This window comes from Uranotaenia lowii, chromosome 1, assembly GCF_029784155.1.
Source record: "Uranotaenia lowii strain MFRU-FL chromosome 1, ASM2978415v1, whole genome shotgun sequence".
NCBI lineage: Eukaryota > Metazoa > Arthropoda > Insecta > Diptera > Culicidae > Uranotaenia > Uranotaenia lowii.
The window spans coordinates 180323765-180350701 of NC_073691.1; the positions used below are offsets into that span (position 1 = coordinate 180323765).

At 39.6% G+C, this 26937-nt stretch overlaps 1 protein-coding gene across 12 annotated transcripts in view; it reads right to left on the minus strand.

The window, feature by feature from the left end:
- Positions 1-26937, minus strand: part of LOC129738847 (polypyrimidine tract-binding protein 2) — a 595573-nt gene that overhangs the window by 327445 nt on the left and 241191 nt on the right. For all 12 annotated transcript variants that reach the window (XM_055730225.1, XM_055730206.1, XM_055730232.1 and 9 more), the window contains one exon: positions 23134-23229. In XM_055730225.1, coding sequence (XP_055586200.1) covers positions 23134-23220 — 87 coding nt within the window. In that variant the 5' untranslated portion in view covers positions 23221-23229. The remainder of the gene's footprint in view (positions 1-23133; positions 23230-26937) is intronic.

Below are 26937 nucleotides of genomic sequence, written 5' to 3' on the forward strand. Positions count from 1 at the left end.
ACCTTTCCGACTGCCACAGAGCTAGATGCGCCACAATGCCAACCAAGGTAAGGTATGATTCGGGAAATTATGGATGTTAGCTGCTTTCGAATCATCTGAAGTAAAAACCAAGCTAAAAAAACTCACTACAAGTTAAAGGGCCTGTGGTCCCTGATTGAGACTTCCGCTAACTTGAATTTGGGAATTAAATTTTAGATGGTTGAAAATGTAATTGATTTCTGAAATCAAATAAACAAATATTTGTTTAAACAAAAAGTAATTTTAGAAGAGAATTGCCACTGGAAGATTTCAAAACGAATCGAGACTTCCGCTATAATATTGTTTAGAAAAAAAACAGCAGTTTGGGCCTTTTGTTAGCGACAATTGTAGCAAATTCGAATTAGTGTTCACCTCGAACAACCATGTCGAAATATACTTCTAAGTAAAACTGGATCAGAAATTCTGCTGCAAAATTTTCAAACGAATTGAGACTTCCGCCAGATTACTGTTCAAAAAGATTCTTATGAGAAGAATGCAGAAGTTGGGAACGTTTGATAGCGCATATTGTTTCAGATTGAAACTACATTAACAATTCGAGAAAAGTATAACCGCACAAGGACCGTCGCAATTAAATAAGAAAATGGGTCGAGCCTTCCGCTCTACTACTGTTTGAAAAATTCTACAAGATGTAGAATAATAAAATAATGCGGAAGCTTAAAACTTCTGTTTACAAGAAGTGTTACAGAGTGCATATACTGATTATTAAAAATTAGAATATCTAAGTGAGACTTCAAAATGAAAATTTAACCGGATCGAAACCACCGCTAAAAGATTTTTAAACGAATTGAGACTTCCGTTGAATAACTGTTTAAAACTTTTTACAGCTTATTCACTTTGGGTCTTCTACCAATAATTGTAGAAAATTGAAACCAGCATCATATGAGTCTTCTGAATAATAAGTATGACTGGATCAGGACTGCCGTTACAAGATTTTTAAAATTGATACTTTCTAGTGTAGAACTAGTGTAGAAAAAGTTAAGTGGTTTTTGAAAACGCTAAAGTTTGGTACTTCACGACATAACCTGATGAACAATATTCCTCAACTTCACTCTTCAATTTCTCGGGCATCCCACATTCGCCAGATCACGCTCCACTTGGTCTAACCAACTCGCTCGTTGCGCTCATAAAACTTTAAAACGAATTAAGACTTCCGCTGAACTATCAAGAAAAGCTAGTGAAAAAAAGGGTTCTACTAGTAAAAATTGTAGCAGTTTGCAATTACTGGAATTTTGAAACTACAAGAGCGAAATGAGACTTCAGCCTTCAGACATCTGAGAAAAAAGAACGAGACTTCTGTTAATGAAAAAAAAATCCTTAAAAATCCATTGATTAACTTCGATCGACTAAATTTGAACACTTTTTCCAAAATTTTGAATCGAGAAGCGATTTTCACTCAAGCAATACAAATAAACAAATAAAAGGTATTGAGACTTCCGTAAATAAAAAATTAAAAATTGAGACTTCTGTTTCTAGTTTGGTAAAAGGGGTCTTTTTATGCAAAACCCGATCCCGTTCATTGAGGTTCCCTTTGCTGATTTACATGCAATCAGTGGAATGCATTTTCGCAAACAACAGTGAATTAAAGTGAACCGAGGCTGCCTTAGACTTCCGTTAAAAAATTACGGATTCTAATGCAGCGACTAAAAAAAACATTAAAGGTGGAATTGAGATTGAGACCTCTGCTTTTAGAGAATTTTTGTGAATGTTCTTGGTAACCAGCAGAAAAAAATGGGTGTTCATCTGGATAAAATATATCATGTAAATTTAGCTCAAATAGGTTCTTTTCGAAGCAGAAGATCTCGCCTTGTAGCATTTATTTTTTTTATTTTTGTTAAAAAAAAATGGAAATTCAAAAACATTTCTAATCTCTTCTGAAGTGATGTAAGATATCTGCTCAGAAATATTAATAGGTTCTAATATTTCTGAGCAGATTACCTTTAAAATGTCCTGATTTGTCCTGATTTTTAAAAACATCTAGACTTGAACTGAATTTTATGTTAAATGGTGAGAAAATCAAACAAATCTGTAAAAAAATTGTTCAACCAGTTTTACCGATGATAATCTTTGGTTCAAATGATATCTAAATAGTGTTATCCGATATTGACTTCAGGCCAGCCTAAGTTCTTCATGTTTTAGTTGTATAATTTGAGTCGACTTCAGCACCTGTATTTCAGCTTTAGTTATGCAATCAAAGCAAAGCTGCATGTTATTCTTATCAATTTAATGGTGTCATGAAAAATCCTGATTTTTTCATCGCGGTGGCCTGATTTTTGTCAAAACCACCTGGCACCCCTGGAACCTATCACTCAGCGCCTTTCGATTATCGACTTTGACTTAAGACACGTCAACGTTGGAATGCAATAAATATCGTCGCTTCATGATCCTACATATAAACTCAAGACTATCGACTAACAACTGAGAATCATTTCAACAAACAACTGCCAGTAATTCGACTGAACTAACGATAATCAACTTTAAAATATCTATCGTAACGTTACTAGGCTATATGTACTATCGATGATCAACTTTTGAATGTAGTTTATCAACTAACGATTTTGATTTGAAATTCGTTTATTTGGAAGGCCGTATCAACTTATGAGTATTATGGACAATTTTTGATTTTCTGCATGCAACCATCGACTAACGATAATCGAATCTCTATTGGAAACCGAATAGCGATATATCGACTATCGATTTTTGACTTTTTTTTCGGAAGGAAACAACTAACGATAATCGGTTCTCAACGACTAACTATTGGAAACCGAATAGCGATAATCCACCATCGATTATTGCGCTAACTATTAGAAACCGAATAGCGACAATCGATCATCGATTATCGACTTCTGGAATTTGACTATTGACTCTCGTATGTCGACTATCGAAGTTCGACTTTTTTTAGAAGGCAACGACTAACGATAATCGATTCTCAACGACCAACAATTGGAAACCGAATAGCGACAATCGATTATCGATTTCTGGGATTCGACTCTCGTATGTCGACTATCAACATTCGACTTTTTTTGGAAGGAAACGACAAACTATTGGAAACCGAATAGCGACCATCGATTATCGACTTCTGGAATTCGACTCTCAACCCTCGTATGTTGACTATCGACTTTCGACTTTTGTTGGAAGGGAACGACTTTTTGAATTTGACTCTCGACCCTCGTATGTCGACTATCGACTTTTCACTTTTTTTGGAAGGAAACGACTAACTATAATCGATTCTCAACGACCAATTATTGGAAACCAAATGGCGTCAATCGACCATCGATTATAGACTTCTGGAATTCGACTCTCGACCCTCTTATGTCGACTATCGACTTTCGACTTTTTTTGAAAGGAAACGACTAACGATAATCGATTCTCAACGACTAACAATTGAAAACCGAATAGCGACAATCGACTATCGACTTCTGGAATCCGACTCTCGACCCTCCTATGTCGACTATCGACTTTCGACTTTTTTTTGGAAGGAAACGACTAAAGATTATCGATTCTCAACGACTAACTATTTGGAACCGAATAGCGACAATCGACCATCCCATATCAACTTCTGGAATTCGACTCTCGACCCTCGTATGTCGATTATCGACTTTCGATTTTGTTTGGAAGGAAACGACTAACTATTGGAAACTGAATAGCCACAATCGACCATCGATTATCGATTTCTGGAATTCGACTCTCGACCCTCGTATGACGACTATCGACTTTCGACTTTTTTTCGGAAGGAAACGATTAACGATAATCGATTCTCAACGACAAACTATTGGAAATCGAATGGCGACAATCGACCATCCATTATCAACTTCTGGAACTCGACTCTCAACCCTCGTAAGTCGACTATCTACTTTCGACTTTTTTTTGAAAGGAAACAATTAACAATAATCGTTTCTCAACCACTAACTATTGGAAACCGAATAACGACAGTCGAACATCGACTATCGGCTTCTGGAATTCGACTTTTGACCCTCGTTTGTCGACTATCGACTTTCAACTTTATTTCGAAAGGAAACGTTAAGGGGTTCATAGAAATCAACTCTCATCAGTTTAAGACGGACGAAACATGCCTGGTTTTCTTTAAAATTGAGTCTCCGAGTTTTTCAGAACAGATTTCAAAATTCCAAAGTCAGGTGATTCTAGCGTTAATCCAACCCACGACAATCTTAAAAAAAAAGATAATTCCAGGCAACTCCGACAACACCGAGTTCGCCCGAAATAGAACCCACCAGGTAGCAGCGATAAATTTTACCACAAACTATAAGAGCGTCTTAAATTTTACCGATTAAGGAGCAACAGCGAAGAGACACCCTCGCACGCCCTTTTTGAATAAATGATACGGCCACAAAACTCTCTCCCGGGGACCGTCCTAAAGTCAGGTAACTACCTACTTTTGAACAGTCCAGGACTCCGGTTCCAATTCTAGATTCACGTATTTTAGGGAACGGCTCCTGGACCCCGCTTCGCCGTTGATGCCACCCGTTTGCGGTTACCCACACAATCCACATAAGAAGTCTGGTGTTGATTCAGCTGGACACGTACCGCTGCTGGGGCTGTCTCTCGCTCAAGGTTCTTCGGGTGGAAAGCATCCAAAAAACGACGCCCAACTTTTCTAATAAGTTTAAAGAAGATTTCCCACCCAACCGCAACATCAGCTTTCAGACAATCTTCCTCGGCACCGGCAGCAGCAACGAAAAACATATAACTCCCCCGATGTTTACCGAAAAGCTCTCAACAGCCAGCGAGCGCCCAGTTGAAGGGCGAAGGACCAACTTTTGCCACAAGTTGGGCCCCAATTGATCCGAGCCGTCTCCAGGAAAGGGTTGCAGAAAACCTTCAGCAAACAAGTTCTTCCCCGGACCCGAGACTTTCTTTGGCGCCCGGTGATGGGACAAGACAACAAATAAGTATCAATAACATTTATTTGTTCGATGAAGACTGACCGGACCCTCCGGACGAGGACGATTGAAGACGGGAAAATCTATCGAACTTGCATACATATTTGTACAACATATTTCCATTCGAAGCCAACTGGATTGCCCGGACGCAACTGGCTCCAGAAAGCTGCAGCAGCAAGGTGGGAAAAACTTTTGTGAATCTTCCAAGACGTTCCCGGGACACTTTTCCGTGAAGAGAGTGGGTCCACAAGATTCGGTCAATATTGATTCCGTATCGATAGATTTCGGAAACAGATTAGAGTGCGCTTGGAGGACGATTTTCCGGGAAGGTAGTTCCGAGAGAAAGTTGGGAAAAACAACGGCCAAAACTTTTAGCCAAGGTAAGCCCTGGAGCTGAGCTGGTCAATCTCGAAGAGATTGAACATTTATCAGTACCGGGCTAATAGTTGGGAGGCTTTCCTTGCGTCCTGGTAGGATGGCAAATTGGAGTACAAATAAACGGTAACTTTCAGCTTAAGCTGGCCACAAACAAAACAATAATCCGGGGGAAAAAGGGGACCCTTGGCGTAGGATCAGGTAAGTAGTTGGACGATAGTTTTTTTTGAAAACTGAACCCTTGAAGAAAATGTTAACGGCCAATGCCGAAAATCAAAAATTGTTTTTTTTTATTTTGAACATACTCAATTGAAATGATTAAACATATACCGCGACTGCCGATTGCCGAGTATCATCAGACAATCGACAGTCGATTTTCAACAATCCATCATCGGCTAAAGATTTATCAAATTTTGGTTCATAAAAGTCGACATTGGAATATAGACGAAACAATATCGATAAAATATTGTCGACAATCAACGATCGACTGTAAATTTTAGACTTACTATCGATTAACGGATTAGGACTTGGTCGATTGTTGGAAATCTACATTTGATTAAAAAAAGTCGACGTCAACTTTCAATTACCGACAATCAATTGTCGATAATCGACTTTCAACTTTGGAGTATGAACTATCGATAATCGACTTCCGATTAGAGACTATTACTTATCGATAATCAACGTTTAGTCGACATTTCTATAGTCGATAATATACTGTCGACCTTATAAGACCATCAACTTACGAACTTTTGACAATCCATTTTAGAATATCGGATTTCGACATTCAACCATCGACAATCGACCTGACGACTGGGGACAAATTCACTCTCAATAATCGATCATAAGCAATCAACTATCAATACTCGATTATCGACTAGTGTATTTCAACTCTCAACTGTCCTAAAACGACATTTGATCATCGACTTCCGACATTACACTTTGGTCGAACATCGACTTTCGAAATTTTCCTTTCGTTTAACAACAATCGTTTTTCAGGTCGACATTTCTATAGACGACAATGTACTCTCGACCTTATAAGACCATCAACTTACGAACTTTTGACAATTCATTCTAGAATATCGGATTTCGACATTCAAACATCGAAAATCGACCTGACGATTGTCGAAAGTCGAAGTCGTGTGTAATTCGACTCTCAACTGTCATTAAACGGCATTTGAAGATCGAGTTTCGCCTATGTCGAACATCGACTTTCGACATTTTACTTTCGTATAACAAAAATCGTTTTTCGGCTCGACATTTCTATAATCGACAATATACTGTCGACCTTGTAAGGCCATCGACTTTCGAACTTTTGACATTCCGTTCTCTAGAACGAAAGGTCTAATATCGAACTTCGATATCCGACCTTCGAATATCGACCTGACGATTGTCGACAAATTTATTCTCAATAATCGATTATAAACAATCAACTTTCGATATTCGATTATCAACTTGTGTAATTCAACTCTCAACTGTCATAAAACGGCATTTGACGATCGTGACGATGTTGAACATCGACTTTCGAAATATTCCTTTCGTAAAACAAAATTCGTTTTTCGAGTATCGAAACTATCGACTTCCGCATTTCGACTATCGACTTTCAGATCGTATTTAAATTTGTGATTTCTGTTTCTATCGATTTCTTTACCATTTTTTTTAAATGTTTTAATTTTTCGCAGTTTCCTGTGAGAAATTAAATTGTTATAGCGTAGCAATTTTCACTTCCCTTTCAGGGATACCAGTATTCGAAACGGTAAAATCCTGCATTAAAGAACAACAAAACAGCAAATCACCCCCTCCCCTACCCTCCCTCTTCCGAGGCTGCGCCAAAGACAGGAATCCTTCCGTGAAGCACCTGAAAAGACACATTTTGCAGCGTAAATCTAATTCAATAATTCTTCGCTTCCCGGGTTCACGGCCCGAGCTCTGCCCAGCTCCGGCGAGAGCTGTCCCACATCAAATATGAAAGCATCTTTGTCATAGGTTAAATATTTATGAGATTTCTCGTACCCCTTCTAACCCGGAACGACGACGACGACGACGTTTCGATATCAGCTTCCACTACTTGCTGGTGCGCCATTCCGGCGAAGGAAATGGTTAGACAAAAAAAACAGCGACACCGAAGAGCAAATTTCCTTTAACTCGCCTCCCCACCCAGTCAGCCTAGTTCACATTACACGTGTGAAGCCTAGCGCCAAAACTGAAAAGCAAACCGAAGTCGAAAGTCGAAAGAGACAAATCCAGGAGAAAACAAATCCAAGAAAATAAAACAACACATCGAAAATGGTTTCTGGCCGGAGACAAATGGGCAAATGTGTTTGGTCTCTCCTTCCCAGTAATTGAAAAAAAAAAAAAGAAAAGCCTTTGCTAGCGCCATGATGCAAGCAATTTTCACATTTCACCTTTGGAAGGAGTGAGTGAGTGCGTGCGAGCTGTTTCCCTCCTAACCCTCAACCGAGAAAATTCACGAAAGTCCGGCTCACGAACGCTGCTGCTTGGTGAACGTGAGTGGACTTCTTCCGACTCTTTTCTGGGTTGGCGCTGTAATTGTGGTATTTTTATTGCCAAGATGTCCTTTGATATCCATTTTCTATGGGAAGAGGACACTTCAAGGCGTTTCCAGCAGCAGCCATAGAAGGAAAGTCGACAAAGATGGACACTTCACCTTTTATAGAAGCATGAAATTAAATCAACACTGTCGTGATAGCGTGAGCGCCAACAATGTTACACGGATCAATGGTTCCAGTTTCTTTTTAGGGAGCCAAACACCTTCCCGAAACTGTCACGAGAAAGGCACTTTCTATTGTTGAAATTTAATTGATTTTTGTAGCTATAAATTGTGCAGGTTACTAAAAGTGAACCAACTTGTTGAATAAAATTTTGTCAGGCAATGATATTGATACAAACTATGTCAACGAGAAAAACCCGGTTAAAATACAGCTTAGCATAGAAATATAAGCATCATAAGCATATAAGTATAAACTCTCTACTAAAAATTCTCCACAGTCGACTTTCAAAACATGACAATTGACCCTGAATTCCCGATTCTTCACCATCAACTATTGATTCTCAATTCACGATTCTCGACTATTAATTTTCGACACTCGACTCTCGACTCTAGATTCTCGACTCTCAACTTTCTAAACTTCAAATTTTCATATTTTTTGATTCTCGACTCTCGACTTTTAACTCTCGACTCTCGACTTTCGACTCTCTACTTTCAACTCTCAACTCTCAACTCTCCATTCTCCACTCTCAACCCTCCACTCTCCACTCTCCACGTTCCAGTCTCCACATTCCACTCTCCACTTTCCACTCTCAGCTCTCAACTCTCAACTGTCAATTCTCCACTCTCCTCTCTCCATTCCCAACTCTCAACTCTCAACTTTTAACTCTCAACTCTCAACTCTCAACTCTCAACTCTCAACTCTCAACTCTCAACTCTCAACTCTCAATTCTCAATTCTCAACTCTCCACTCTCCACTCTCCACTCTCCACTCTCCACTCTTCACTCTCCACTCTCCACTTTCCACTCTCCACTCTCCACTCTCCACTCTCCGCTCTCCACTCTCCACTCTCCACTCTCCACTCTCCACTTTCAACTCTCCCCTCCCCCCTCTCCACTCTCCACTCTCCACTCTCCACTCTCCACTCTTAACTTTCAACTTTCAACTCCCAACTCTCAAATTTGAAGTCTCAACTCTGAACTCTTCACTCTCCACTCTCAACTCTTAACTCCCATATCTCAACTCTCCATTCTCCATTCTTTACTCTCCACTCTTCACTGTTCACGCTTTACTCTCCACTAACAACTCTCAACTCTCAACTCTCATTTCTCAACTCTCAACTCTTGACTCTTGACTCTTGACTCTTAACTCTTAACTCTGAACTCTCAACCCTCAACTCTCAACTCTCAATTCTCAATTCTCCACTCTCAACTCTCAACTCTCAACTTTCCACTCTCAACTCTCCATTCTCCATTCTCCACTCTCAACTCTCAACTCTCAACTCTCTACTCTCTACACTCTACTCTCAACTCTCAACTCTCAACTCTTCACTCGCAACTCTTCACTCTCCACTCACAACTCTCAACTCTCAACTCTCAACTCTCAACTCTCAACTCTCAACTCTCAACTCTCAACTCTCAACTCTCAACTCTCAACTCTCAACTCTCAACTCTCAACTCTCAACTCTCAACTCTCAACTCTCAACTCGCAACTCTCAACTCTCAACTCTCAACTCTCGACTCTCAATCCTCAACTCTCGACTCTAAACTCTCAATTCTTAACTCTTGACTATTGACTATAACCTATTGCCTATTGACTGTCGATTCTCGTCTTTTGACTCGTGACACATGACTATCGACTCTCAACCTTTGACTTCAGACTCTCGTCTGAGGGGATTTTCGTATTTTGATCCTCGCTGCTTTTTTCTTGACTCTTGACTCTCTATTTTCCAATCATGACGGGCAAATCTCAATTTCACTCTCGAATCGCGACTTCTCATGAACGGATCTGGACCCTGGATTCTTGACGTTCTCATTATATTTTTGATCTTACGACTGTCAGATATCGATTCGCAACATTGGACTCTTTACTTTTGATTTCTCAAAACACAAAATTCTATTTCAACTCTCGATTCTCAATTTTAAGCCCGCAAATCTCGACTTTCAACTTTCGACATTTTAATCTCAACCCTCAGCATTTGAATTACGACTCTCAACTTTGGACTTTCGACTTACGACATTGTTTTTTAAATTCTCGTCCCTCGACTCCCGACTCTCGTTTTTTTAATTTTGGTCTTTTGACTCTCGACTCCCGATTATCGGTACATGAATCTCGATTCTTGGCTGTCAACTCTCGACTACCGAATAGAGGCTCTGGAAACTCAACTTTCGACATTAACTCGAAAAATGTTTCTCGTCTGTCACTTGACGAATTTCCACATTCATTACGTTGCTTGACTTTCGATACTCGACTTTCTATTCTCGACATTTGACTTCCGATCTCGACTTTTTAACTCTGAATGTTGGGTTAATTTTCAATTTCAATTCAATTTCAATCTAGCGGTCTTCACGTTTTCAAACGTCTGCCACTCTACCGAATAAGACGATCAAACATCTTCACCCTTCATTGAAGTTTGACGAGCTGCTTCTGCCGCAATTATGATCTGCCAAGAAGCGTAAAATTGCCACGACTTCTGTTTACACCCGTAATTCTGGGCCGCTTGGAAGCAACCTCGGTCAGCATTGCACACAGTTTAAGGGTGAACATTTTTTCTCAAAATAGATGCGGGGCAGAAAATTTCAACTTCTCAATGGGTCGTGAAGATGCTCTCGCCTCGTAAGTGATAATTGAAACGGGTCAAACCATCATTAGCAGCCTTGGGAGGAGCCTCAAGCTAGCCTTCCCCCCGTGATGAAATGTCCTTTTTCAACTACGTTAGGAAAGCCGTTGTTTTTTGTAATTTTTCTTTCCTAAGAATCTCAGCCTGTCACCGGACCCGCAGGACCCGTTCGAAATATAAAACCCTTCATTAGCACGATTAGCTGAACTGGGAGGGCGTCCTCCCTTTGGGGCCCCTTCGAGGCTACTACTCTTAATCGGAGGGGAGCAATCACATTAATTTAACACATACTCTCAAATGCAACTGCTAATGGCGGCCGAGGTCCGTTTGCAGGATCCGCGTAAAATTTAAGGGAATCCAGGGAGGTAAGGATTAAGAGCAGCGGCAAAAGAAAGCCTGAAGCTTTACGCAAGCTCCGGTTTTTTTTTATGTAGGTTTCCGAACATGATGGTGGTAATTAGCAGCAGCTTTTCAGCTGCTACAATCACAGTTTAATTGCTGACCGTCTGGTGAAAATCGGAACCAGGCGCCGTCATTGCAAAATGTGAGCTGCTGAAGTGGATTCGCATCGAGGTGAAATGTAAACCGGAATGCTTATTAATGTAATGCTAGTTTAAAGTTAGTCTCAAAAAAACGAGTGTCAATTTGGTTGATTCCTTGAAAACGACTTTCACAATTCTGAAACGTTAGATTTTCCTTAAATCTTAGGATCAATTTTTGGGGACATTCTTCTTCAGAAGTCTCTCAGATTTCAAGCCTGGGACGAAGAAATTGAAGACTTTATTCGAGAAAAAACCCAAAAAAGCTTTGCATGAATCTCCCAAAAAAAAAACAAGAAGACAAGCAAACTGGAAAGCGAAAAACAAAACATCTACAAACAACAAACGCAACAATCCACGTGTCTAATTAACCCTTTTGAGCCGGGCAGGAGGCTCGCGTGTTTCAGCTTCCAGAGGGTTTGTTGTTCTCCGGTTCTACCTTGCTAGACAAGGAAAATCCGAAACATCTCCAGCTGAGCAGCGCTGCTGTAATTAGCCCATGTATTCAGTCCGAATTGGAGATTTTTTTTATGCCTTCAGATTTCAGTCTCTGCAGCAGGAAAAAAGAGGGGTGCAGGATTTTCACACATGAAAGGACTCCGGCGTCTGGTTGCTGTGCATCATTCGGTTGTTTCTTCACTTGAAAACTGCTCTGATGAGCAAGGCGAAGTGCAAAAACAAACATTGTACACCACCAGCTAGGCAAAAGAAGAAAAGTTCTCGGATATCGCACGCACTGTTTCAACAACACTTCTTTTTTGCCCTCGGTTTCCTTTGGAAGCAAACGAAAGGGGGGCTTTGGCAAATAAATCTTGACGGATGCCAGAAACGGAAGAACGGAAGGAGGCAGAAAACGCGGTCGGAACAAACATCCGATATCTCTCAAGTTCTTCGGCAAGAGTCAAGCTGCTTGTGAAGAACCGTAATATGTAAGCCGTTTCTCGCAATCAGAGCTTTGCCGAATTGGCCCGTTGAGTCTGAGATTAACGTTTGTGCATTTAGAGCAACCGGAGGGCTAGAATTACTGCACGAAAATCCTTCCAGTTTGCTTCCGTTTTGCTGTGTTCTGTTGGAATTTTTTTCCCTGGAAGATGAAGCACCAAATAATTCGATAGGAAATAACCAAACATCTTTCCAAATCTCATCTTTAATTTCAAAGTTCGAGATTGATTCTCTCAACCACCGAATTCTAAATCCAAATTATTAATTTAAAATCTTCACTTTCGATTCTCGACTATTGACACACGTCATTCGACTCTAGACCGGCAGATCTGACCTGTCGAATGCGTGTACAGCAAAATTTCAAATCCTGGAAACTCAATTTCAATTTTCTTTTTACTCATATACTCAAAAGCGTTCGTTTTACTTTGGTTTTCCATGCTTTGCTTTTTTAAGCAAAATAGCTTATAATCGGTTACAGTTTACCTATTCCCAGGCCGATAAAAAAATCCAAAGATATTTCAACAAAAAAAAAACAAGAAATCTCTCCCTGAACACCAAAATTCCTCCTAAATAGCCTTGAAATCCTTCCATTTCGTTGACAAGATTCAGGTCTCAAAGAAAACGACACTTTTGTCTCAGGTAGCTTTTTTCTACCCTTCCGTTGGATTTTTTCGCTACCTTTCCAAAAACATTTTCATAGAAATTCATCACCCTTTTCGGAAAATGACTGATGTTGATAGAATTTTTCCCTTTCTTTCTCTAAGAAGGTTAAGAAACCGAAAGAAAATGGAAAAACAAAAGCCAACCTCACCTAGAACATGCCCGCAGAAAACGATGGGTGCTGCATTAAAAAGGAATTTTATGATTGATCCTTAAACTCTTAAGATTTTTATTGCAGCTCCACATCCGATAGAAGGCGGAAAAAAGAGTAACCGAACTGTACCGGGATAGGACGCTTTTAACTTCCCATCAATATTGCATGCAGATGGAAACATACATGCTCGCTAACTTCTCATTGAAGTGACGAAGACAACTTCCCTTCCTTAAGGAGAATGGAAAGAACTTCGGGGGAAAGAATTCCGATAGGCGTATCGCTTTTAGTTCGTTTCTTTTCTCGGCCCGAAACTCGAGGTACCTTTCAGATCAAAGGCACGCTGCAGGAATCAAAGGCAATAGAAAAATTTACCTTAAAATCGGGGTGAAACTTCCATCCGTTTTTGCATACTAGAATCTATGCCAGGAGGAATAAAACAAGAAAATGGGGATCTAATGCTTTGGCTTTTGTTTCAAAAGGTATTTGTTGAAATGTAGATGGTATTTGGAATTTTAAGATTTCGTTTGAGTCGAACGACAGGGTAAAGTGAAATGGTTGGTGAATTTGCAAACTTTAGGAAAGAGCGCTTAAGAGTTTTTGGAAAATATATATAAGAGTTTTTGGAAATTTTATAATTAATTTTTGTAGCAATTTAGTTTCTTTGTGTGTTCTTTTTTTTTATTAATTATTTAAATTATAATGTCTTATTTGATTAAATGTTTGCTTAGTAGTATTAATATCAAATAGTGGATCTCTTTAAAGGAAATCTGTTTTCCATTGAGATCCATGTAGTATTTAATTTAGTATTATCATTACATTTCCTCGCACTAAATTTAAACATTTCAGTTCTCAGCATGAGTAAAATTTTGCCCGCGTTTTTTATTAATTTTTGTTGCTGCCAGACATGCTGAGAACAGTAGCGTCCATTACCAGGGGGCTCTAATGAGCTTTTTGGTGTGGGGGAGTGTGGTGGGCCGCTACAAAAAAAAAAAAAAAAAAAAAAAAAAAAAAAAAAAAAAAAAAAAAAAAAAAAAAATTTCAATTGCAATTAATACTTTTAAAAACTTCTAACAAGATCTTGAATATCGTAATTGGCTTCTTATCTCTCATCTCTCACTTCTCATTTTTCATCTCTTATCTTTCATTTTTCACCTCTCATCTCTCATTTCTCATCTTTAATCTTTCATCTTTCATCTTTCATCTTTCATCTTTCATCTTTCATCTTTCATCTTTCATCTTTCATCTTTCATCTTTCATCTCTCATCTTTCATCTCTCATCTCTCATCTCTCATCTCTCATCTCTCATCTCTCATCTTTCATCTTTCATCTCTCATCTCTCATCTCTCATCTCTCATCTCTCATCTCTCATCTCTCATCTCTCATCTCTCATCTCTCATCTCTCATCTCTCATCTCTCATCTCTCATCTCTCATCTCTCATCTCTCATCTCTCATCTCTCATCTCTCATCTCTCATCTCTCATCTCTCATCTCTCATCTCTCATCTCTCATCTCTCATCTCTCATCTCTCATCTCTCATCTCTCATCTCTCATCTCTCATCTCTCATCTCTCATCTCTCATCTCTCATCTCTCATCGCTCATCGCTCATCGCTCATCTCTCATCGCTCATCTCTCATCGCTCATCTCTCATCGCTCATCTATCATCTATCATCTCTCATTGCTCATCGATCATCGCTCATCGCTCATCGCTCATCTCTCATCTCTCATCTCTCATCTCTCATCTCTCATCTCTCATCTCTCATCTCTTCTTTCTCACATATCATGCCTCAAACATTGACTGGATTTGCTCGACGCCATATTTAAGATATCATCCAACAACATCCATCCCATCTTCTTGTGAAACCAACAAAATTGGAAAGTCAAATTGGTCGCTTCCTGCTGGAAAAGCTTCGATAACGTGATGTATTTCCATTTCAAAATCAAATGCGTCTGTTTTCCCCGTCGTCGTTTCCAATCCGAACAGAAACCTCACGTCGCATAGGCAAACACAAACAAACCAGATTCACCTTTCCTGGCAAGGTGCTGTGGAATCCAATCAATCCATACATCAAAAATTACTTCCAATCAATTAGAACCGAATTGGATTGTTGTGACAATCTGTTCGGAACGACGACGACGGGGAAAAGCCGGAAAAACGTCTTCGAATTTGTTTTAGAGCGCTCAAGGTTTTCTGGTTGATGCCGACGGAATCTTATCGGCGGTGTGACAGTTAGCGTGAGTCGGTTTTTGAAGGTTTCTCAATGCGAAGGGCGGAAGGCTTTTACGAGCGCGTTTTCAAATGTCAAATGGCAGGCAAGCCGGTTGTGTTCCTGTGCTCGTAAAAAGGTGAGAAGCATTATCGGTCGTAAAAAGGGCGGAATATTCCGGGTGCGGTTTCAAGTGCCTGGTGGTGGTAACAGGTGATGGTTTTAAAAGCCGCAACGTGTATGATCGGTAACAACGATTTTAAGAGCTACTTCGTGGTTTCGATCCAAATGATGGTGCCACACGTGCTGAAATCTAAAAAGCGCGCCCAGTTAGAATTTGACTCTGAACAATCGACTCTGGACACGTTTTTTTATTTCCGAAATTCATCACTCGACTCCCAATTTCAGAATCTCAATACTGGACCCTCTGAACTTAACCATCAATACTCGACACTTCACAGTTATTTTCCGACTCTTGACCCTTTAATTCCGACTCTCAACTTTCAACCTCGACTTTCATTTTTCGAATCTCGAATCAACACTCAACCTCAAATCTCGCTTTTCGATTCTTGGCTCATGATGATTGATAAACGACAAACAATTTCTGACTCTAGAAATTGGACTCTTCACACTCAACTTTCGAATTTGGACAGCAGGATTCCATGACTTACGGCATCCAGAAACGACCCCGACCCTGAAACATTTTATGCCTCTCTACACTTCACTTTGAATTTTAAGCACTCAAATCCCGTCGCTTGAATTTTGACTCTTGATTTTCTTCTATCTATTGGCTCAGACTCTCAACTGTCAACCTTCGACTTTCTTAACTAGATTCTCGACTCTCGTCTCTCGATACTCGAATCTCATTTATAGAATCTCGACATCCTATTTTCGATTCTCGGATTTTAATTTTGAACTACCGCCGGTCGATTCTAGACTTTCAACACTCACTTTCGACTTTGGCCTCTCGATGTGCTATTCTCAGTACTCAACTTTTGGTTTTCGAGGCTCGGCTTACAACTCGATCGAATTTGAATATTTTGATAACAGTTCTTGATACGCAGGAGGGAGAGGTACATCATGAGTCCCTGCCGAATGGTAAAATCTCTAGAAGTGCATTGCACCTTGATCAGATTCAGATATCAGACATCAAATCCCGATCTAAAAAAAGAGATAAATATACATCAGCTGAGAGATTCAAAGAAAAATTTCACATACCTGATTTCTCAAACAAATGTAAAACGATTTGTTGCGCAAAATTCAAAGAGCTATCGTTTTGAAATCACGTTTTTGAGGGATCAGCCGACTTTTCGAACACTTGGCGCCAATCAAACTAAACCCTTCATCATCCTCTTCCCTTTTCCCTTGATTTAACTGGAGCTATCATAGCTCAACGGAATATTGCCCTATCAGTATTCATAGAAAAATGGCAAATTAAATTTCATCCCGTTTGCTATCATCGAGTTCCTGGAGCCACAGGCTGATGTGCCGGTGTTTGTGCTATTCGGAATCATCGCGCCACGAAATCAGTCCCTTAGGGCGGAAGATCCAAACCAGTGCAACTCCATTTTCGGTATCAATCACTTTGTGTGCCATTTTCCATCAACACCATTAGCGGCCGCGGAATCATCCCACCCAACTCTGAAATCGGCTGGTGCATAATCGCCGCGATAGGCTAGATAATCGTTACCGGCAAATTTACTCGGAAGTTTACCGGGAATTGGAAACGGCGCGTTGGATTGCAAATACCTTCGGCAGCTGTCTTACCGATTATCAGCGTGCTACTATTCGAAATTCATCCATCAGTCATTCCGAGTTTAGGTACTTTAAAATTCATGATCTGTTTAATGGACCTTAAAGCTGTTCGGTTTTAGTGTATTTTCGGGGAAGCGTTATACATTTTGAGTCTCTTCGAGAGTCCAAATCGAACGCAAAACCGAATGTATCTTCTTTCCACATCCAAAAGCGAAACTTGCAGAAAGCCTACGTGGTCGCACATTTTCTGAAGGATGAAAAAACGGAAGGACGCAACAGCGTCAGCGAATGCTAAGGCTAATGCTCGGTAATCTTCTAGATAGCTACGTCGCAGCAGCAAGCAAAATATCTGGAACGTAGGCATACTTCCGCTAATGGTCCGTAGCAAGCGATTGGGAAGCAAGAGAAAAAATAGACAAACCAACTACGGTCAGGAGGAAGGATTATATGCGGACATGAATCCGGAAAAGTCTAGGAAATAACTGGACCATGTCCAGCTTCCGGCGATACATGACGGTAGTACATCGGTTTCAGGTTAATGGTATCTTTCCAGAGATGCAGACGACGTCGAATGTCTCTCGTTGGTCGTCCCAGGAAAGGTGCACCTCAAATCGGAAGAACAATGTCTGGTAGGAGAATGTGTTCCATTTTGTTCAAAAGTTATTCAAAAACAATATTTTTTTCCGGAAAGATCACGGTCGCCATGTAAAATGACCAAAGGCGATGCTTTTGAAAAAAAATAACGGAATAATCAATTCATATGTGAGATTTTTTTTCTTCTAATTCAACTTTCTCACGGTCGCCATGTAAAGTGAAAAATTTTCCTTTCGAAACCCGATCCGAACCGTACTCGAAATAATTCTCAAGCAAGACACAAAACAAAGCCGGAAACATCATTCCGTCCGGATGTACTTCGAGTTTTAGATGCCCGCACCTGCTCATAAAACAGCATCCCCGTAATGCACTGTAAATTTTTCATGATATTTCCGATCGGATCTCCGGATGTGCCAGACGACAACTTTCGATTCCAACCATCCTGGCCACTTCGAATGTTGTTTGTCGTACACCTTCGGCACCACCGGTCCATTTAGGAGCGTTTAAATCTACCTATATTTCCGGTAGCTCGTTCGATCCTGGCGTTTCGTTCCTCAAGAAAAAGAATATCCAATTGGTCTGTCGTCGGTCATTTTGTGCCCCTGCTCCGTGTCTCTCAACCCTCATTTAGAAGCTCGTAAAAAGCGAAATTAAATAAAAACATTACCTGCTTTCACTTGCACTTCATGATTCCATCCCACTCTTTTCTGAAGAAGAACCATCACACAGGAAAAACTGTCCTTAAAGGCAAAACGGATTCCCAATCCCTGTCGTTCCCGTGTCCTGATGCGAAAGGGAAATGCCATGTTCTAAACTGTCGATGTGCTTGGAATCATCCCAGTGTTGATGTGTTTTCGCCCCCCCGTTCCAAATCGTATACTGAAGCTACGAAAAGCAAAAAACAAAATCGACGCTGGTCATTTGTCCTCTCGTTTGGGATGGGTAATAAAATTTAACGCCCTCCGTATGTATCCATACTCGTTTTGGGGGAGCTTCGATTTTTGTGTTTTGTGACAAAATGACAGTTTTTATTTTCATTTCGTTCGATCCGGTTCGTCGGAGTTCACAATAGGGGGGGTTACACATTACAATGTTTCGATACTTTCTTTTACTTTAGCAGCATTTCTTTTCGGATTCGATAATGGGCACACATCCTTCGATGGAATGTGGATGTGGAATGTGGAATGCAGCAGTTTGCCAAGGTGGAAAACGGAATGTTGGTTTGAATATTGAATGAGCATTGCGCTTCCATAACTGCAACAATTACTTATCAAACGTTGCAGAGGTTAACACGTTCAAAAAACTGTAGATTCTACAGTGCATTCGAGGTTAGAAAAGAATCAACTACAAAATTTTCCGACCTCAATGTAGCCCGAATGCGAAATCAATTTCTAAATAACAATCCTACAAAAATAATTTTAATTTGCGATACTGAAAAAACTTTGAATTTCACACTGAACTTTCAACTCTAAACTTACCTAATAGGTAAGTCCTTTGATTATAAACTCTTTATTTTCAATTCTTGGACTTTCGATACTCGAATCCCAACTCCAAAAACTTAACTTTGAACTTAATTATCAACTCTCGATTTTCCACACTCTCTCGACATTTGACTCTCAATTCTGAGCTCTGAACTCGTGACACTAAACTCAAAACTCTAATATCTAAACTATAAACTTCCAAATCTCAATTCTCAGTTTTCAACTCTGAACTCTGAGTTCTGAATTCTGCAATCTGCACTCTGCATTCTGAACTCTGAACTCTGAACTCTGAACTCTGAACTCTGAACTCTAGACTCTAAACTCTGAACTCTGAACTGTGAACTCTGAAATCTGAACTCTAAACTCTGAACTCTCAATTCCTAACTCTGAACTCTGAACTATGAACTCTGAACTCTGAACTCTGAACTCTGAACTCTTAACTCTTAACTCTCAACACTCAACTCTCAACTCTCAACACTCAACTCTCAACTTTCAACTCTCGACACTCGACACTCGACTCTCAACCCTCAACTCTCAACTCTCAACTCTGAACCCTGAACTATGAACTTTAAACTCTGAACTTTGAACTATGAACTATGAACTATGAACTCTGAACTATGAACTCTGAACTCTTAACTCTGAGCTCTCAACTCCTAACTCTGAACACTGAACTCTGAACTCTCAACTCTCAACTCTCAACTCTCAACTCTCAACTCTCGACACTCGACACTCGAAACTGGACACTCGACACTGGACACCCGACACTCGAATCTCGAATCTCGACTCTCGACTTTCGACTCTCGACTCTCGACTCTCGACTCTCGACTCTCGACTCTCGACTCTCGACTCTCGACTCTCGACTCTCGACTCTGAACCCTGAACTATGAACTCTGAACCCTGAACTATGAACTTTGAACTCTGAACTATGAACTATGAACTATGAACTATGAACTATGAACTATGAACTATGAACTATGAACTATGAACTATGAACTATAAACTATGAACTATGAACTATGAGCTATGAACTATGAACTATGAACTATGAACTATGAACTATGAACTATGAACTATGAGCTATGAACTATGAACTATGAACTATGAACTATGAACTATGAACTATGAACTATGAACTCTGAACTCTAAACTCTGAGCTCTCAACTCCTAACTCTGAACACTGAACTCTGAACTCTTAACTCTTAACTCTCAACTCTCAACTCTCAACTCTCAACTCTCAACTCTCAACTCTCAACACTCAACACTCAACTCTCAACTCTCAACTCTCAACTCTCAACTCTCAACTCTCAACTCTCAACTCTCAACTCTCAACTCTCAACTCTCAACTCTCAACTCTCAACTCTCAACTCTCAACTCTCAACTCTCAACTCTCAACTCTCAACTCTCAACTCTCAACTCTCAACTCTCAACTCTCCACTCTCGACTCTCAACTCTCAACTCTCAACCTCGACTCTCTTGACTCTGGACTCTCGACTTGAACTGTCGACTTCCGACTTTCGATTCTCAAGCTTCGGCTGTCGGTTTTCGGTTTTTGACACTCGACTATTAACTCTCATTTCTTAACACTCAACTTTCGCTCTTGTTTCTAGAGTCTCGATTCTCGATTTTCGATTTTATACTCTTGATTCTAAGCTCCTAAAATATGAAGAGTTCACTTCTACAGTTAAAGTCAAAACTTTTCCGTTGTTCACCTTTTATCATTCTGCCCAAACACCCAGAAAGACAGACACAAATACCACTCCGAGTATCATCCGGAGAGTAGTTTCCTAACAAGATCAGTGAAAAATGACTCGCCCTTGGTCCCGGACCTAACATACTTGTATCGTTCCGGAAAAAACGATGGGAGGACATCAAGAGAAAAAAAATACGAATGAAAACCGAGAACATAACCGAGCATCAACGGGGAACACAAAAACAAAATCATATAATCCGGAAACGAGCGACAAAGCATTACTAAATATGTGATGAGGACAACAAACAAAGTACCGATTTCAGAATGTTTGGGTGTAAGTGTGTGCGTATGAGTCCAATTCAGGTTATAATTTAAAGAGCCTTTTGAAAAATTTGTTCTTTCTTTACCAATGTGTTTCAGGATTTTTTTTTTAAATATTAAAATCAAGTAGAGTTAGAAATTTAACAAAAAATAAAAATTAAACAAATCAATAGATAAGTTGGTAACTGTAAGTTGGAAAAACACATAATCAAAATGTTATATGTCCTTTTACCATTTTTTTTTTAAATTTGTACCCTTCTCGATGTCGGTGCTGTGATCTTCTTCTTAAATCTTTAAATATTTCAATAAAACGAAGCCCCCCACTTATTCACAGGTTACCGTTGACAGGACAACACCCTATTCCTATTCAAGGATGAGGAGAAAAATTCCCCAAAACAATCCCGTACCAGGAAATCTCAAACGACATGAGTCAAATCTTCCGAATCGAATACCTTTGTTTTCCGTAAGCTCAGCTTGACTGCTTCATTTCCTCGGGACAGAACTGGGCCCCAACTTGGTCCCCGAAAGCTAATTGGTGGTTTCGGTTTCTAAAATTGGTCACATTCTGGTTGAAAGGTTAAAAAGATTTTTGCGGTAAGCTTCGATGGACGTCCGAATATCGTCATGGGACTGGTTCCGGTTTCCGGAAAGTGGTCGGTCAATTAGGGACAGAGCCTTCTGGTTGGACCGAAAAGTCGAACACAACGTTGACAAATTCCTGTTTGATTTTTCTTTTCTTTTTTTTTTTTCAAATGGGTTAAATTAAATAATTGCCTTTGGTTTCGGAATCTGATTCCAGCCTAATGAAATTGTGAATTCAATCTGAACCAATTTTTCTGTAAGATCTATTGTTTCGATTTTCGTTTGAATGGAAGATTTAAATGCCAAAATTCTAGGCCCGGAACGCCAATTTATGAATCCTTCTTTGCAATTCCTAGATACATAAATATATTAACTTGGAATTCATGTAGGGTTTGGAGGAAAATCGTCTAGATTCTGAGCGGTTCAGATAATAACTTTAAAAATTTAAAATAAAACGTAAGAAGCTAGAAGTGACACGTGAGAAGTAAGGAATGAGGAGTGAGAAGAAAGACGTGAAACGTGAAAGGTTAGAAGTGAGATGTGGGAAGTGCGAAACAAGCCGTGACATGTGAGACGTGAATCGTAAGTAGTGAAAAGTGCCGTGAGAAGTGGGAAGTGAAAAGGAAGAATTTAAAAGCGAGACGTGAGAAGAGAATAATGAGCCGTGAGGAACGCGAAGTGAGAAGTGAGAAATGAGCCATGAGATGTGAGAAGTGAGATATGAGCCATGAGAGGTGAGACGTGAGAAATGAGTAGTGAGACGTGATCAGTCACAATAGAGCCGTGAGAAGTGAGTCGTGAGAAGTGAGCCGTGAGAAATTGAGACGTGATAAGTGAGAAAGGAGCCATGAAAAGTGAAAAGTCAAACGTAAGGAGTGAGAAATGAGCCATGAGAAGTGAGAAGTGAAAAGGATGAATTTGAAAGAGAGACGTGAGTAGAGAATAATAAGTTGTGAGAAACGCGAAGTGAAAAGTGAGAAAGTGAGAAGTGATTCTTGAGAATTTAGATGTGACCCGTGAGAGGTGAGAAGTGTAAAGTGAGAAGTGAGGCGTGAGAAAAGAGTCGTGAGAAATGAGTGAAAAGTTAGAAATGAGCCGTGAGAAGTGAGACGTGAGAAGAGAACTTATCACTTTCACATCTCACTTCTCACTTTTAATGTCTCACTTCTCATGGCTCATTTCTCACTTCACAAGTTTCACTTCCCACTTCTCACAGCTCACTTCTCATATGGTAAAAAGTAAGACATGAAAAGTGATAAATGAGACGTAAGAAGTGAGAAGTGAGACGTGAAAAGAGAACTTATCACTTACAGATCTCACCTCTCACGTCTCATTTTTCACTTTTCATGTGTATCATTCACAGTACCTTGTGTTTAAAGAATTTAAGGAACAATTCTGTCCCATCCCTTTTAAAGTTTAAGAAAGACGAAGAATGTTATTCCTCTCATTAAGAGCCGAGATAAACATAAACAAAAAACAGTGGAGGAAGATGAAAATAAGCTGCAATGTTCAATCAAACTTAAAACTAAAATATAAAGCATAAACAACTTACCTTAACTCCGATGTGAACCGGTGGGTAGTCTGCGTGCAGTGCTGGTGGAAGAATTGGTAATGGCAACGGAAGGGGGCAGGACATCATGGCCGCTACCTGTAAAATTGCGCACGAGAGAGAGAGAAGAAGGAAAAACAACAACACATTAGTATGTCGGTAGCGCTAACGTTTCGGGGTATTTTGTTGTTGTTGTTGCAACAAACAAGCAAGACGAGCAAGAGTTGTTTTTAGAAAACCGTTGAGGTAGTATGATTGATAAAAGCTGCTTCCGGATTTCCGTGTTCGGAGCAGTTGGGTACTCTTCTCCCCTGCCCAGTTCCGATAATTAGACGGGACACCACGATGGGTACCCCAGATGGGTTTAAATAAATGAAGACACGAGCTTCTATCTAGGATGCACGCCAGAAAGGGTGCAAAGGGGTTCGGAGAGAATCGAAACTAATCCGAACCGTGGCTTCTTATGTTACGGACTCTTGGAAAAGTTTATCATGCTGAACATTGCCAAGAGTCGGTATGCATCAACTACTTTGTGCAAGAACTATTTGGAGCTTTGGCAGAGGGTGTTCCAGAGAGAAAGACTTGGAAGCGCAACCAGCCAGACCCTCGTACTTTGGTTGGTTTGCTGCAGCTGACTGATGGATAGCTCCTTGGGGATCACTAGCCTCGGTGAAATGTTTCCTCGCACATATTAGTAGCAAGCAAACAGCGTCTTCGACTACGCGAAGGGTAGATTATGGGGCGGCCACGGTTGAACGACGGCTACATCACCCGGCCCAGCAATTATCTGAAAGATATTAACATATCGCTCACTTCGGAAGGGCTGGCTGGATGACTGACTGGCAAGTGCCTTGACGCGAATCTGCAAAATGGCTATGATAGGAGCATGAAACGTACAATTTACATTAGCACTAATGATCACCTGTACAACGAAGGATTCTGGTGAAATTTTGTGCGAAAAATTCAATGGAAAAAATTACACTAAAAATTTTCCAAACATGGTGAGATTGATTTTTAATTACTGCTTAAAGCGCCTAAATGTATACTATCGACATAGTAAAACGCCTTTGAATAGGCAACGCACGAATTCCGAATGAGAAATACGAACACACTAAATGCTATTGCTGGGAAATGTTGCTGCCAACAAAACTTCCAGGGCTCCGAGTAGAAACATTCCTAAATCGTAAATTTGCAATCTCGCTTCTATAATTGAAAGCCAAAACATGTGCACCGATTGAATAATTGAATATACTATTTCCTAAAACGAACTACAGCCCCAAAGTTGCCGAGTTAGAGTGCACCACTTAAAACTTTAAATCTCATTGCAAGAAAGAAGGGATAATATGAGAGAGATTTAGCTTTTGCAATATTTTGCTGCTTCATGCTTTATATCTCGTAAACAGATGCACAAGTTTAAGTTGAAAAGCACCTTCGGCGAAAGCTTTTCTCCCTTGACAATTTTCAAGCCCAATCCGGGTCCTGTCTTCGGTACCGAAATCAGAAGCTGACATCTTAAGATAATCTTCCGATTTGTTGCTTTTCCGTTACAGGGCAGGGTCGGATTTATTTCAGACAGACGTCAAATGTCATCAATCGAAAGTTGAAAGTCATAGACTTTCGACTAAGAAATAACATTTGTCGATTATTTTTTTGATTTTATATTTCGTTTTTCAACCATCGTACTTCAGAATTCGATCATCGTTTTTTCCAGTGTCGATTTTCAAGGTTCGGATTTCTAACTCATGACTTACGATATGATTCCAGCACTCAACATTCGTCAAAATAATTGTGACTTTCGACTTTTGTCAGTCGAACCTTGAAGTGAGACATGAGAAGTGAGAATCAAGAAGTGGAATATGAGTAGTGAATAATGAGTCGTTAGAAGCGCGAATTAAAACGTGAGAAGTGAGATGTGAGCCGTGAGAGGTCTGAAGTGAAAAGTGAGAAGTGAGCCGTGAGTAATGAGAAGTAAGACGTGATTCGTTAGAAATGAGCCGTGAGAAGTCTCCCTTCTCTTGCCTGATTTCTCATGGCTCATAGCTCCGTCTCACTTCGTACTTTTCATGGCTCACGTCTAACTCCTCACGACTCACTTCTCACTCCGCGTGGCTCATTTCTCAGGTCTCACGTCTAAGGTCTCATGTTTCAGGTCTCAGGTCTCAGGTCTCAAATCTAAAGTCTCAGGTCCCATATCTCAGGCCTCATGTCTCTTGTCTAAGGACTCAGGACTTGGGTTTCATGTCTCAGGTCTCACGATTCAAGTCTCATGTCTAATAAATATGCCTCATGTCTCAGGTACATTAGTTTTAGGTTTCATCTTTCAATCCTCAGAGCTGGATTGGCATTCGATTATCGTTTATCCACTGTCGATTTTCAAGGTTCGGATTTCTAACTCATGACTCATGACTCTCGCTTTGATTCCAGCATAAAACATTCGTCAAAATACTTCTGACCTGCAACTTTTGTCAGTCGAATCTTGCAGTGCAACTTTTGATTCCTTAATTGACTAATGGTTTCCGTTTTTATTTTACTTTAGACTATTGACTTAAGATTCTTGGTTGCCGACTTTCCTCCTTCGGTTATCAACTTTTGACTTTCGATTCGCTATGTGACTTGTGAATCTCGACATTCAACTTTCGGAGAGTTTTTTTCAGTCCTTCACATTTAAATCGACTTACGACTCACATTTTTTCACACTTTCGACAGTGAATTTTTGACTTACTAAGTTCGACTCTCAAGTTTTGACTTGCAAATATCGATTTCAAATGTCAACCTTCGGTTCTCGGTTTTAATTTTCATCCTTCGTCTGTCGATTCTTGACAAACGATTTCCAACTGTATGACTTACGACTTTGACTATCGTTTAAAATTGACAAAATTGTCAAAATTGTACAGATTTACAAAATTGTGTAAATTGTGTAAATTGTAAAAGCTGTCTGAATTGTTAAAATTATCTAAATTGTTGAAATCGTCATAATTGTCAAAATTGTAAAAGTTCTAAAAATGGTAAAAATTGTTAAAACTGTCAAAATTGTCAAAACTGTCAATATTGACAAAATTTTTAAAGCTGTGAAAGTTATCTAAATTGTCAAAATTGTGAAAACAACCCAAATTGTCAAAAAAGTCATAATTATCCAAACTGTCAAAATTGTCAAAACTGTCATAATCGTCGAAATTGTTAAAATTGTCAAAATTGTTAGAATTGTCAAAATTGTCAAAATTGTTAAAATTGTCAAATTTGTCAAAATTGTCAAAATTGACAAAGCTGAAAAAATTGTCAAAATTGTCCGGATTGTCCGAAATTTCAAAATTGCTTAAATTGTCAAATTGTCCAAATTGTCAACAATTGTGAAAATGGTCAAAATAGTCAAAATAGTCAAAACTTTCAAAGCTGTGAAAATTGTCCTAATTGTCAAAATAACCCAAATTGCCATAATTAGGAAAATTTGTCAAAATTATCAAAATGATCAAAATTGTTCAAATTGACAAAATTGTCAGAGTTGACAAAATTGTGAAAATGGTCAGCAATGTCAAAATTGCCAAAGTTCTCAAAATTGTCAAAATTTTTAAAAATGGTCAAAATTGCCAAAATTGTCAAATTGCCCAAATTTCCAAAATAGTCAAAAAAGTCCAAATTCTCAAAATTGTTAAAATTGTCAGAAATGTCAAAACTGTCAGAAATGTCAAAACTGTTAAAATTCTAAAAATCATTAAAGTTGTCAAAACTGTCAAAATTGACAAAACTGTCAATATTGCCAAAATTGGCAAAACGATTTTCGACTATCGAATTTGAACTTTCAACTTATGG